Consider the following 15,627-nt stretch of genomic DNA (forward strand, 5'->3'; position numbering starts at 1 on the left):
TTCATTCCTGAACAACAACAAGTTCATCGTCAACAAGAATAAATTCATGAACAATAACAAGAAAGTTGTAAATACCTGGGATAAATACTTTGAAAATGTGGAAAAGAGGTGGTCTGTAAAAAAGCACAGAAGAAGAAGATAATGTGAACATGATGAAGATCAAAGAAGATGATGAAGAAGACGAAGGAGGAGGAGGAGGGGAAGAGGAGGAAGGGGAGGAAGAAGGAAAAGAAGAGAAAGGAGGAAAAGTGAGGAGAGAACTAATGTGCTGATCGCAACGTATGGGGAAAATATTTCTGACAAATTGATTATTTTATTTGAAATGTATTTCCATTCATATACATATTTCATTCTGTTTGCAAACATGTTCGTATATCAATCCTTATACCATACGCCATAGTTTACAGGCACGTAGCCACGGGGGAGGGGGGACGGGGAAGGGGGCACGTGCCCCCCACCCCCCCCCCCCCCCAAAAAAAAAAATCCAAGATCGGTTGAACTTTTTTAAACCCCTCCCCAGGACGTCGATCGATAAGGCCTAAAATTAGAACTTGTTGTATTGGCCTTTGGGTGCCAAAACATGGATCGGTCGGTCGGATTTTTTTTTTTTTTTTTTTTTTTATATACCTTTTTTTGTGTGGCCTCTTTGGGCCGAACTTTTTCAAATTTGAATGTTTTGGGGTTTTCCGTTTTTTTCCTGCCCTCTTTTGGCTGATATTTCTCAGTTTTTAATGCTTTGTGTTTCAGCGTCATCATTCCATTGATATATTTTCACCTCATAATTATCCATGGTTTGCACGAGTGAGAACTTTTGAATAATTTAATTGGATGCATTTATATCCCATTTAAACAAACGAAATACATATTTTTTTATTCATTAATTTAAACAAATCTAAAAAATGGTTTAAAAAAAAACTTTTTTAAACTGGCCGACCGTAGATTTTCAGATTTTGGGGTCGGTCGCAAAGGGCAATACAACAAGTTTTTATTTTAGGCCTTACATGTACAGTATGTGCCCCTCCCCCCCCCCCCCCCCCCTACAAACATCTAACTCTTTTTATATTGGCCTACATCTTTGCGTTCTATATTGTTATAGCCAGCGTATGTGTAGGGCCTACGTGTACGTACCCAATACCCATCAAATTTTAGACTTACTAGTGGTTCTGAAATGTCTGCATGCATATAGTTATTATAGTAGGGGAATATAAAACAAGGACACGTTTGATGTAAATGTCATTTGATGCTGATATAAACCCTATGTCTATTCCACCCTGTATTGAGGTAACATGCGCAAGCGGGTATGAAAAGCAAGGTAGGAGGCACAAGCGCTGTGTATCATAGCATGCACAGGCATGTAGGGAAGGGGAATCCCCAACATCAAGCTATCCGGATATCCATACCAGTAACAGAGTGACGGAGGAATCGTATGTATCGCAGACTTCATGTATGTATCGCAGACTTCCTTGTTAGCGTGTGTTTTGTATACTGTTGTACATGTTATGTGTTTAAATGTTGTGTGGGGTGGGGGGTAGTAGGTGTTTTGTAGCTTTTTCCCTTTTTTATATATATAATTTTTTTTTTTTTTTGTCTCCAAAGGAAAATGAAGAGGTGTAACTTTTGTATGTAAATGTAAAAGATCATTGGTAAATTTATAAAGAACTATGTTAAATTATTTTGTTATTTTGTATCCAATGTATTATGTTATAAATGTACAATTTTCTTTGAGAGAAACGAATAAAAACCTATGAAAACAAAAAAATGTGACGAATCCTAACCTAAAAAATCTACTTGGAAAAGAAGAAAACTGCTCAATCATTTTAGCCTTTATAAAAGGTGTGCTTTTCAGGATATGTATTGCAGACTTCATATGTGACGAATCCTAACCTTAATAAAAATCTACTTGGAAAAGAAGAAAACTGCTCAATCAGTTTAGCCTTTATAAAAGGTACTGTGCTTTTCAGGATTTTTTTTTCTCCATAAAAATAACAGAGTGACGGAGGAATCGTATGTATCGCAGACTTCATGTGACGATTCCTAACCTAAAGAATCTACTTAATTGGAAAAGAAGAAAACTGCGAAATCAGTTTAGCCTTTATAAAAGGTACTGGAAGATATCGAGAATTATAAAGTGTATTATAGCATTGTGTTGTTATCATTCTTGTGCTTTTCAGGATTTTTTTTTATTTTCCAAAAAAGTAACAGAGTGGCGGAGGAGATGATGGACATACGAAAGCCTGAATAAATGATGGCAGCCGATTATTAAATGCGCATACTATTAAACATAAAACACATTATTTATCATTAACCCTATAAATTGACACCGAAACTTCATGATATTAATTCCAACCAGCTCTAACAATAAATGACTAAAAAATAATGAGTAACGAGCACATTAACCCCCCATAATCTTCAATCTTGCACTTAGCCAATAACAAAGGCCAAGATAAATCTTTCTCTCACACACTGGGCAAGTATCAGAATCACAGAAACGTAGAGCAGCGCAGCAGAAGTGAGAGCAAGACGCCCTCACACACAGCCTGGCGAAACAACAACAACCAGTTGGTTTCCCGCGTTTGTGGGATTGCGCGCCAGCGCCAGGCCAGTTGAATACATAACAAACGAAGGTTCGTGCCTAGACTCTAGTTCTCAACGATCTGCTATGCTGAGAAAGACGTTCTCTGTCCTTTGTCGAAGCCGTTTACTTTTGCACCCTTCTGTTTGTCAACCTTTTTGCGACATGACTCCTGGTGTCGAATCCCCTGCCAAGAGGCAAAAAATGGAGGTAGACGGCATGGGTGATGCTGTAGTGGAACCCGTTTTGCAATTTAAAAGACTTAACGATGCCTTCGCTCCTGTTCGAGGCTCTGATCATGCGGCGGGTTTCGACTTGTTCAGGTAAGATTGACTCACTGACTGAGTAAGATTAGTTAAAAGGAAACCTCACCCCAAGAAATGAATGAGCTTAGTTAGACTGAGAGATTTATTATAGGCCTATTCTACAATACAATACTCCAATTCCCCTGCAAAGAAAGTGTATGAGTGATGTATAAACTTGGCCTAGGGTCTAGATTCTAGAAATATATAGGCCTAGAGTAAATACGTAACTAAATAGGTCTAGGGTCTAGTACTAGTAAAGTAGATCTAGACTAGTCTAATGCAAGAATAATTAAAAGTTTCTTAGTACGACATTTTCTTGATTAATGTGACGTAGTCTCGAGTAGAATACCTTGAATACCTTGAATACCAAAGCTTCTGGAAGAAAGCCGTCTCCAGCTGCCAAGCTTCCAGGTCTAACTTCAAGGGGGGGGGGGGATGTCCCAGCTTCCGGGTCTTGCACCATAGTCATTTTACATCTGTATCTTGCTTGCTGGGTCATATCTAGACCTAGATCTATACAGTATACGGTAGCCTAAAGATCTAGTCTAGATCTAGATCTAGTACTAATACTTTGTGAAGTCGTTTATCATGTAAATTTATTCGAATTTTTGAATGCTTCCTTTCCTGGCCTGGTGTGTGTGGTGATGAAGCATTTTGTGTTGTTGTTGTTGAGTTTGTTGGAGCTATCCATCGATTTCGATGATTTCCGCCAGGCTTGGTGAGAGAGGGCGTCTTGCTCTCTCTTTTGCAGTTCTACTTACATTCAAATGCAATTATCCTTTGTACTGCAATCGCCAGATTTCAATTTGCATAAATACGTTGCAGAGCTACCAAGTGTCACCCATATCGAGGGCCCAAAACACTGTCGTGCATCAGGGCCAAACTGGATTTTTGTCATGCATCAGGGACAGGGCCAGACTGGGGAAAAAAAATTAGTAATTGCTAGACTACGTACTGGCCGACCGCCTCAAGGCCTCGGCTAGCACCTCGCTTGGGTTCATGAACGTATATCGCATGCACGTAGCTAGACAGAAATAACCGTCTGATATGGGTCATTTCTTTAATAAAACTGACATTTGTTGACATTCCCTGACATTCCCCAATACAGACGGTAAGGTCTCGCAACGTGGGGGTAATCTAGAGCAATTCTGAACATCTTTTTGTAATTTTGGCTCCCCGACATTTTCTCCCCCGATTTTCTTTATTTAGATCTAATTTTCTGATCTATGAAACATCTATGTATAAGGTACTCCTATCTGGAGTAATTAAATATTGATAACCTACATGTATTATAAAATGCGAAATTTACGGACTTATGAGTTATCCAATTTTTGTTCAGAACCATGAAACAGTACGTTCATGCACTCGAACTAGTTATGACATGACCCGGCGGCCGATATATTTCCGGGTCAACCTACCAAAACATAGCCAATGGCCAATCAGAGCACTCGTTTCGTTGGTCAAGCTGGGCTGACTAATGCGTAGCTACGGTAGCTATTGGACGTTCGAAAAGAAAAAATGAATATTCATCAACTAAATCCAAGATGGCTGACAACGAATCATGTTGACTACGACACTTTCTCGGATTAATCATAGATTTAGGATCTAAATGAGCAAGCTATCGTTAGTCAAATAAGCTATATATATATATATATGTTATTTCTAATTTTTTAATATACTCTAATTATTGTAATATTGCAGCATTTATGAGGATGTAAAGAGTGAAAATCTCGTTGCATATCTCATTCATCGCGGTCCAGACGAACTTCAGTCTCTATAATCGGAGGTTTAGTGGAACAATCAACGATATGGAGAGACTGAAGCTTTTGGTCTATCACGTTGCTTCATGTGCTTGCGCGATTTCGAAATGTACACTTTATTTGCAATACGTACGATATATACCATCACGCGCTGAGTCATAAAAATATCACGCGAAACTGATCTTTGAACTTGGCATCTCTGACGTTGGTGCTCTTCTGGAGTGAAGGTTTCTCATAAATTAAAGGAAATAGATTTGTCAACAGTTTATAGTATTTTCAAATAGATTAGTTAAATTGTTTGCCTGTTATATAAATTCTTCACCAAACATAATTCTATCTTCTCAGCTATGATTTTTCCTCATTGAAAAGTAAAGGTTTCGTTACTGATTTTAAAAGTCTTTCCAACTAAAGCTGAGTGCATGATACTATAACTGGTACATGTAGGCCTACTGGTATGTCACATTTTCAAGAAAATGTCTGCGCCCATGTACATCAAAGGGTAGAAATACATCTCATTTTTCAGAATACCTACACTTATTCTGTGGGGTGAGGATTCCTTTAAGACGTAGCTCTCTTTAATCATTTGAGCCATCGCTACTGTTCTCAGCTTTAGGTAGAAGTGTACTCAAACACGTAGTACAAGCATTAGTTCATAAAACGGCATCAGACACGTCAGGACAGAAGAAGACCCCAAAACAAAACAAAAACAAACTTAAACAATGACTACCGGTATGACTTTTATACTAGATTCACAGTCATTTTCTAGATTCTTTAGTTTTAGTAAACTGGCATTTGTCCACCATCCTCGTACAAAAATGGTACCCTTTTCACCTGAACCGCAGCTACAATGTAGTTCAATTTTCACCACAATTTAGCAAAAACTTTGTCCCTGGTTTTTCTAAATCATGTTTAAATTAAACTATGCCCATGGTTTGATTTAGAACTAGATGGATGTTTGACTGCACGCAGTCGAAAATTATGCCTCCGCCATAGAGCAATTTTTCAAATTCAAGTTTGATTGTAATTCATTAACAAGTTCGCAGATTATTGCGATTACAAGTTATTTTTTATATACATGTATGACCCTTTGGTCTTTGATCTTAAGACCCTAAAATCGAATCAGGTCAATGGTGGCTCTGCAAGATACATACATGTCTTGAGTTTGATAGTAATCTATCTGTCAGTTGTAATAAGAAGGCGTTCACAAGCTATTTTTGCATACATAATGAGCCCCATGACCTTTGACCTCATGACCCCACAATCTACTCAATTCATTTGCTTTGCAAGATAAATACATGTTTTGATGGTAATCTGTTCATCGGTTTAATTATGTGATCATAAGCTATTTTTGCATATATAATGAACCCTGTGACCTTTGACTTTTGACCCTCAAATCTAATCAGATCATTGGCTCTGCAAGATACATACATGTACATGACTAAAGTTTGGCAGAAATCCATCCAGTGGTTCTTGAGATAACGTGAGCACAAGCTATGTTTGCATACATAATGAGTCCTTTGACCTTGTGACCCCAAAATCTAATCGGTTCATTAGCTCTGCTAGATACATACATGACCCAAGTTTGGCAGGAATCCATCAGTCGGTTCTTGAGATTACGTGATCACAAGCTATTTTTGCATACATAATGAGCCCTTTGACCTTTGACGACTCCCTGACCCAAAAATCTAATCAGCTCATTTGCTCTGCCAGATACATACATTGTTCAAGTTAGGCAGGAATTCGTCCATCGGTTCTTAAGATAAAGCGATCGCAAGAACGGGACGGACGGAGGGAAGGACAACCCGAAAACATAATGCCCCAAGTTTTTTTAATTTTTTAAGAGCTATACAAAAATTTGTTCCTACTCACAGTTTATAGATGGCTGTGTTTAAGTAAAAGTTTAGATATAGCATTGCTATCTTAATGACTTTATAAATGACTGTTCAAGTGTTCATAATGCAAGTCAAATTAACGTACTTGCTTCATGTAGTTGGACTTCTGATTTTATCAATGAGTTCATATTTGACTCCCTCAACTCTTCATCCACCGTTTCTATTTCTCCTTTCCAGTAATAAGGACATGGTTGTACCAGCCAAGGATAAAGCCTCAGTTCCTACCGACCTCCAAATCGCTCTTCCTAAAGGTTGCTATGGTAGGATAGCTCCAAGATCAGGGTTAGCATTAAAGAAGTTCATCGATGTCGGAGGTATTTTTCTTCATTTCACTCATAAAGATATTTAATCCATTTTGGCAGATTCTTTTATGCTTTCAGTAACATTTGGGTGATTTGAAGCTCCAGAGTTCTGATAATATTGCTTGACATAGTGATGGATCTGAAAAAGCTGCACTTTCTTCTTGAAATTCAGTTTTTTTTCAGAGTTTTCGTGTCATGATCGAAAAAATCCACAACTGCCCAGCAAGATTAATTTAAATCAAATTTGTTGGCATCTGTAAAATTTAGTGTCACGAGGGTTAAGATTGTCTTCTTTTTTTTTCAAAAGTAGAATGCGATCAAAAAAACAATACACAGAGCGTGTCTAATACCCCATTCACAGTGGTTTTGAAATTTGTAGCGGCGTTGTAGCGGAGCGGCGACACCGCCATAACACCGCTACAAATGCATTCACAGTAGAAAAGTTATCCCGCTGCAGCAGCGGGATAAATATCATGTACCCATGCATTCACGCTGCAGCGGGTGATTTTTATTACCTCCGTAACAAACACGTGTATGCATGGCTCATGACCCGCGAGTGACCCCGATATGACCGGAAATACTTCAGCGCGGGGTTTTCGATTGCTTGAAATTGCGCGCGCTAGCTGTACTTTACACACTCTTCCTCGTCTAGCTAGCTCGATCATTTTACTTTTTAAAAAACTAGCATTTTTATTGCTTCCAGTCAGAATATTTTTTATTTTTTGAAGTGTGAAATATTTTTATTTGGATAATTATAATATCTACATAATAATAAAATCAATTTGAATCCACTGGTTACTTTATTTCTATTTCACTTTATGTTCCCCATTGCTGGAGAAAAGAGGTCAGTGATAGGTAAGTAAACAAATCACACGTGTTTGTCGCGGTGTTATAGCGGAGAGCCTTCACACTGAGTAAACACCGCGACAGCAGCGGGACTGTCCCGCTGCTGTAGCTAGGCGAACCTAGCGATAGTTTGTCGCGGCGTTATCGCGAGGCGGTGTTATCCCGCGATAGTTTATAACGGGTCCGAGCCTTCACACTGAAGACAACACCCCGACAGCAGCGGGACAGTCCCGCTGCTGTCGCGGTGTTTGAGGCCACTGTGAATGGGGTATAATTTCAACTATTTGTTGCACTTGTATAATACCACTACTATTCTTGCAAAATTTGGCTTGTTATTCCAATTAAAGTGTTGATTACAGTGGTAATACAATTAGTCTGGTTGTCATATTGAGTCATGTAGATTTATACCATTAATATTAAGCACTAATATCTCAAGCAAAGCAAACAATTACAATTATGTTAAACATCTGCCAAATTTAGAAAGTTTTAGAAGAAGAATATCAAGATCTGATAAAATATTATTTTTAAAAATATGTTGCGTGTTCATCTAATCTCAATTTTTCTATGTCTGTCTTCAACAGCTGGTGTTATTGACAGGGACTACAGAGGAGAGGTATTTGTTCTACTTTTCAACTTCTCAGATACTAACTTTGAAGGTTTGTTCCTTGAATATTTTTTGTAATGATAGTTCATTTGAAATAAATGTGTTCAGTAAAGATTTGTTTTTTTTTGTGACTTCTAAACTAAAACTGCACTTTGTGAAGATCTTATGGCAGCATCATGCCATTTGAGTTTGATATAAATCACTCTTGTGTTGGTAAAGATGTGAGGATTTGTAGAAACATCAGTACATCACTGAAAATTCTTTTTTTCTCACGCTGATATTGTTCCAAGAATTCTACTTGTATTTAACATGTGATGTAAGTTGAATGTGAGTGAATAACAAATAAAGATACACTTTGAGTTTCTATAAAACACATAATATCTTAGATGCTGCATGTAAGTATCGGCCTACATGGTGCTGTAAATATACAGTAGTCTTGCGGGTGCACCATGTGAGAGAGAGGGAAGATTGAGGAGTCCTGAAAAGGACTCTCAGTAATCTTTCTTGAGGGTGTGTAGTCCTGAAAAGGACTGTTGGGATAGTCTTGAAAAAGACTGTTGGTTATCTTTCTTAGCTTATAGTTCTAAGGAGAACTATAGTGCTTGGAGAGGAGAGTGGCGTGAGTGGCTCGACGACGGATAGTCAACCTGTTCGAAACGTCGAGCCACTCCCACAGTCTTTTTCAAGACTACTGTACATAATATCTTTTTTTTTAAAATAATTTTGCACATCTCGCAGTCACATTTTAAATGTAGATCACCTTATAAACTGACATCGGTAAATCGATTGTCTCTTATACCTGAGAAATATACCTTGGAAGTAGGCATTTAAAGTTAAAAATTATTTGCCTCTCGTTGACATTCGGATGAAGAATCCATATTTTGGCACATGTTTAGTGGCGCTATACAGCAATTGACGAACATGGACAAGCGAAGGACTCCTCTGGGTCAAATTGATCTTTTCTTGACGACCAAAATTTCAACAATTGGATTTAAAGCTGTTTAGTGACTTGCTCTCCACAACTACAGAGGAGAGGTTGTTCCATTCATTGTTACATCTCTGTGAAAATGATCCATGTCTAAGCTTCGAGTAGACTTTCTTCTTAACGATCTTGTATCGATGGCCAAGGGTTCTATTATCAGTTGGATGGTCAAAGAAGTGTGCTAGATCCAGTTCATCTAGGCCATGCATTATTTTGTATATCTCTTTTAAAAATTTCAAATTTCTATCAATATTTTCCCTGAAATCCCCCCTTTTTGTCTCGCCTGCGTAGCAAAAAGCGAGACATAGGTGCCGCTTTTCCGATGGCGGCGGCGGCGTCAACATCAAAAACTTAACGTAAGGTTAAGTTTTTGAATTTTTGATATAATTTTTAAAGTATAAGTTCTTAGTCAATGAAACTTGACTATAGGGTAATCAAGTATCCCCAATCATGTGAGTAGAATTTCAGATCACAAAGTCAAGGTCAAAGGTCATTCAGGTCAACAGACTTGGACTATGCTGTAGCATCATCATCGAAAACTTAACGTAAGGTTAAGTTTTTGAATTTTTGATATAATTTTGAAAGTATAAGTTCTTAGTCAATGAAATTTGGACTATAGGGTTATCAAGTCTCCCCAATCATGTGAGCAGAATTTCAGGTCACTAAGTTAAGGTCAAAGGTCATTTAAGGTCAACAAACTTAGACTTTATTGTGGCATCAACATCAAGATATTCAAAATGCTTCTTCGTTATTTTTCATTTCATTTATTGATTCTGATTGTTTCATATGATAGGGCTAGGAGGGGGATTTAAAATTTCTACACAGAATCGTGAAATTCATTATCTATGCTAATTTATGCAAATTTATTCGAAATCACAAAAAAGGCTTCTTCTCCTTTATTTCTCGACCGATTTTGATTTGGTTTGCTTTATATGGTAGAGCTAACTTTGGTACACTAAACTTCTACACAGAATTTCGAAAATGTTCTCCATTAATTAATTATGGTAATTTATGCAAATTTATTCCAAAAATAACAAAAATTGCTTCTTTTCCCTCATTTCTTGACCGATTTTGATTTGGTTTGCCTTATCTGGTAGAGCTAAATTTGGAACACTAAACTTCTTCACAGAATTGTGAGATTTTGCTCCATTGATTATTTATGGTACTTTGTGCAAATGAAATGAAATTACCGGTCTGTCCCTTCCTGGGCATCAAATTTTTATTTTTTGACCAGTTCAAAAGTGTACCACATAAAATTAACGATATTTGTTGTTGCGAGATGCGGATGAGCACTACGTCATTGACGTTCCGGTTTATCATATTGTATTGCATTATGCAGGCGAGACCGCCGAGAGCGTTTCCCTTGTTTAATTACATATTAAGCTTTGCGATTTTCTGCCTATATGACCTATTAAATTCAATTATAAAGAGATTTGTTGACATTGTTTATTACTATTCTATAATCTTTTAAAGTAGATATTCATTGATTTTAAATCTAGCTTTATTTTCATTATTGCAAAGTTGAAACTTTGATTCGACAAGGTTATCAAAATTCAATGCATTGAAACATTCGAAGTAATGATTATTATAAATTACAAAACGCTTAAATACAGCCCCGGCATAGCACCTGAATAGCTCTCCGAACGCTGCTGAGATGTGTGAGATCACAGCAGGGACATGATTTGCACAAGCAGACGATGTACCATGACATCTCACACATTTTCAGTGCCTGTATTTTCATCTTCTCTTGAGTTCTTTCTCTTACTTCACCACCGCCAGGCTAAATGTATAATCTATTGCCTCACTCTAAACCCGCGCATGGTTTTATTTTGATGACAAATGCAGCGATACAAAAATAAAGGAATCTGTCGCTTGTAAACAAAATAAGACGCCATTGTATATTCAGCTGCAGACACCGCGGTATGTTCGGCGTTTTAAGAGGGAACAAATGCCGTCCTTAATATCAGTCCGGGGGCTTTTCAATTTGAAAGGCTGGTTTCTTTGATTGTTAATTAACCCCTATCCTGAGTATTTACAATCAAAAGATTTTAGTTATCAGAATCGGGTCATGTCCCCTTTTGATCGGTTTGACGTGCCAGTACATTTATATACACTAAACTCATTATAATTTGACAAATAATAGCTTTGCAATTATGTTCATTCTTTATGGGATGTCGTCTACTTGGGCAGTATTGGTCCCTGTTGTGACGTCATTAAAACATCGTTATTTTTCTGGCGAATCTCTCGTATATCCCAGCTGCTATGGAGGTGGTTGTATTTTTATTTTTATAAATCACCCGATATGTAGCTGACCTCAAACTTGTACGATGGCCATTTGTTAGCTTACCAGTTTCTAGTGATACATTAGTTGACATATTTGTGATTTTCTTTGAATTTCACTTTTAAAATGTTTGTTTCTCTCGATCCACAGTGAAGAGAGGAGACAGGATAGCCCAGTTAATCTGTGAAAAGATCTTCATGCCTACCTTAGTTGAACGTGAGGTAAGATTGCCCCAACTATTCTTGAACTGGTGCATGCCTGATGCAAACACCTGTTGTTTATTGATATCTAGAATGCTAAACTTTTATTATGAAAAACTAAACAGTATTCAAAGGTCAGACATGTTTTTATAATTTTAGGGATGGATACGATGCATAAATATTAAATCATATATTTTCATCCTTATTCTTGACAAATTGGTTTTTAGTATAATGCTTCTAAGATCACCACCAGAGAGAGTAATGTATTTTGTTTTCGGGTTGTCCGTCCGTACGTCCCGTTCTCGTGATCGCATTATCTCAAGAACCGATTGATGGATTCCTGCCTTGGTCATGTATGTATCTTACAGAGCCAATGAATTGATTAGATTTTGAGGTCACAAGGTCAAAGATCAAAGGTCACAGGGCTCATTATGTATGCAAAAATAGCTGGTGATCACATCATTGGAACCGATGGACAGATTACCATCAAACGCGGGACATGTATTTATCTTGCTGAGCCAATGAACTGATTAGATTTTAGGGTCATGAGGTCAAAGATCATAAAAGGGTCATACATGTATATGAAAAATAGCTTGTAATCATGATATTCTGAGAACCTGTTAATGGATTACAATTAAACTTAAATTTGAAAGATTGCTTCTGTTTTGGTTTGTGAAATTGCTCTATGGCGGAGGCATCAGTTTCGACTGCACGCAGTCGAAGTTCCATCTAGTTCTCTTTTCTTTTGATGCTGACTTTGTTTTGGCTACAAACACACACAAACACTCAAGCATATGAACGTGAGATGTGGTATAAATGAACTACGGGGGGCTTGTTTGTAAGAAATATGGTTAATGGGTCAATTTAAATGCTTTTTGGGTGATATTTGTAGAGCAACTTAACCTTCAATACAGCTTTTATGTAAAATGGTAAACAGTATTAATATGAAGAAGACGAGCATCAGTAATATTCCTCTATAGCTACAAATACTGCAAAATATTAAGTGATCAATCCCCACTAATAACAGCCTCGTTACTAGTCACAACATGAAATTAAGATGAAACGATTATACAAAGTGCATCAGATATAATGTATTATATGATGTCATGCATGAAGAACATTCCCATTATGGTGTGTTCTAAAAATTATCCAACATGACCCTTTCCTACGCTTATGATATAATGTAGAGCAAATTTTTCTTACTGATGCATATAAAATGGGCGACACATTGTTACCTATTCCAGGACGAAAAAAGTCTGTTCACCCTACAAAATTGAAAAACTAGGTACCAAAGTAATATGTGAACTAAGACAAATGGTATAGTTTTCCATGCGATACATTATGACTGTATTGCCAAGTGGAGATTTCACAAATCAGTAGTGATCTCATTTTTCCTATTCATATTCTTTAATTTTCTGAAAGTTTTACTTGTTGTTTCTCAAATATAATTGATAAAGGTTTCTTTTCTCATCAACATGAGGCCATGTCATTTATTTTTCTTTTCTAATTTGCTTTCCTTCTTCTTCTTTTTTCTTCTGATTTTTACAGACATTAGAGGAGACCAAGCGAGGAGAAGGGGGTTTTGGTTCAACAGGGACAAATTAATTAGCAACTCCAAACAGTAGTTACCTCAGCAGTATACCGTCACGAAACCAGTCTGGATGGAACAATAAGCTGGAAATGTTGGACATTACTCCGCAGAACAATTCAAAACGAGTGGTAGCACGTTTTGCTACACATTTTCATGGCATAGAATAGTGTTACATGTATTTTCTGTAATTTCATACACCATCATATGGTCAGGTGATAATCATTTGGAAATGATAAATTCTGACATCAAAGGCTCACATATAAAAAAAGAAAATTAGGTATCAATTTCAAAGATTTTCTGAATTTCTTGCATTAAGCCAATGACAATTTTGAAAGCTTGTTTTGTGCTCTTTGCAGTAAAGATCATACAGGTTTAACTATAATGAATGTATAAACAAAATTTTCAAAAATGACCAAGATGCCTGTACTCCGGGGTAACAGGCCGCATAGTTAAATTTTGCTGCAATCCCTATTGATTTACATGTAAAAAGATACTTTATGCGAACGCAGATACCATACAGTGTGTTTGACAGCAAAAACACCAAAAATTCTCCCTAACAATATTTGAAGACTACCTGCAAGTTATCAACACAGACCTCGATAGCTCCAGAGGTTTTACGCTGGTGCTAGACAGAAGAACGGTTCTCTATACAGGAAGAAGTCGATGTTAATTATTAGATTCAGACACACTTCTCACAAGAAGACATGAAAAAAATCCAAAGTTTCGCTTGATGTAGATAATTTACTAGGCCTTCAGGACAAGGAATTTATTAATGTTATGTTGTATTTTTGCAAATGTGGGAGGAAGAATTTGCGTGAAATGACACTCGACAGCATAGAAATTTGTAAGGTAGGGGGGAAAATGCTACATAACTCTCATAGATACATTCTCAAAAACAACCGTGCAGTTAAACTAGAGAAAAGCCAAGTTGGTTTCATGACTCCAACTAATGGTCCACAATGTCCTGTTGCCTCCTTCTTACGCTACAAAGATAAATTGAACACCCAATGTAACTGGTTTTGGCAGAGACCGGCAAAGCCTAAGCGTGAGTTGAATCCATCTTGTTCTGGTCCATGGTACTGTAATGCACCCCTAGGGAAAAACACCATCGGAAAAAAGATGAAAACAAATTACATCTCGTGCAGGTACCAAGGCGTACACCAACCATTGCCTAAGGGCAACCAGCATCAGTACCCTACAAAATGCAGGGTTCCGAGATCATGAGTGGCAGCTGTTGATCCGCAATCAGTACCATCATCATCGACATTCACTGGTGGCACTGTTAGAAAGCGTAGGAACTCAAAGAATATATCTATACTAATAACCATTGTTATATAAATCAAAGAATGTATAGTTGCATGTAAATACAGTAGGATTTGTTTATTTCGCTTGCTAGACAAAGCCTTGTTTTATCTATTGTAAATCTGATAAATGGTTGCAAGGATACTATCTTAGTGTTTCGCTCAAAAACAGATCTGCTGCGCTGTATTTGTTGCCCTCTTGAGGTGAAAGTCTTCCAGGATGTATACACTGTTGTGTGCCGGGCAGAAAGGCCACAAAGTGCATGGACGTCCGTTGCTATAAATACGCAATTCAAGTTTATGACCTTTCTTTCATTACATCTGCACAACAAAGTTTACTCCATTAATCTTAATTGTGAACAATTTGTCTTCAGTTATCCTTTCATCACAAAAATAAAGGGGAAAATATTCATAGAATGCAAGTACTATGTAAGTTGGTATATACAGAGTGAGTAAAAAAAAAGTTTACACCTAGAAAATTGCTTATTATTTAAAAAATCATCGATGAACGTTAAACTGTTATATGTCTTATGGAAAAGTGTTTTATCCCAAATCATTTGGTACCATTTTTGTGTGGTATGTGTTCACGCTTGGATGAACAGGAGACATTGTTTGCGAGAGTGCAAAAATTCGAATTGCGCCAAAGTTGCCTGTGTGATGTTTGAATAAAACAATTGGGATTTGGGTATTAATCCGGTCTTTGCAGATCCAAATAACACCCCTAACAAAATTAATCATGCCACACATATCAAATATCAACGAACATTTGCGCGCATATGTGTGGGTGTTTGTGACTTTGCCCTTTGCAAAAACATATGCAATGCATTTCATTTGATACATTCAATCCATTCTCTCACTCCACTAATCCCAACATAATACATAATGAAGGCATCACTTTGGCGCAAGTCGATTTTTGCACTCGCAAACAATGCCACCTGTTCATCCAAGCGTGAACACATACCACACAAAAATGGTACCAAATGATTTGGGA

General features: G+C 37.2%; 1 protein-coding gene across 1 annotated transcript; it reads left to right on the forward strand.

Annotated features, from left to right (window-relative positions):
• The first annotated feature begins 2,571 nt into the window (after positions 1-2,571).
• LOC574856 (probable deoxyuridine 5'-triphosphate nucleotidohydrolase) lies at positions 2,572-15,030 on the forward strand. Its single transcript, XM_030985639.1, has 5 exons — positions 2,572-2,895; positions 6,707-6,843; positions 8,259-8,333; positions 11,695-11,765; positions 13,293-15,030. Exons 1-5 carry the CDS (start codon positions 2,660-2,662, stop codon positions 13,347-13,349), a joined length of 576 nt encoding a protein of 191 aa, XP_030841499.1. The 5' UTR covers positions 2,572-2,659; the 3' UTR covers positions 13,350-15,030.
• The last annotated feature ends 597 nt before the right edge of the window (positions 15,031-15,627 follow it).

The sequence above is a fragment of the Strongylocentrotus purpuratus genome, unplaced genomic scaffold, assembly GCF_000002235.5.
Source record: "Strongylocentrotus purpuratus isolate Spur 01 unplaced genomic scaffold, Spur_5.0 spur5_contig_836, whole genome shotgun sequence".
NCBI classification, from domain to species: Eukaryota; Metazoa; Echinodermata; class Echinoidea; order Camarodonta; family Strongylocentrotidae; genus Strongylocentrotus; species Strongylocentrotus purpuratus.

Coding starts and splice junctions, on each gene's coding strand:
- LOC574856 (XM_030985639.1), top strand. CDS start 2,660: ATGCTGAGAAAGACGTTCTCTGTCCTTTGTCGAAGCCGTTTACTTTTG. Junction 2,896..6,706: donor GCGGGTTTCGACTTGTTCAG/GTAAGATTGACT, acceptor TCTCCTTTCCAG/TAATAAGGACATGGTTGTAC. Junction 6,844..8,258: donor GAAGTTCATCGATGTCGGAG/GTATTTTTCTTC, acceptor TGTCTTCAACAG/CTGGTGTTATTGACAGGGAC.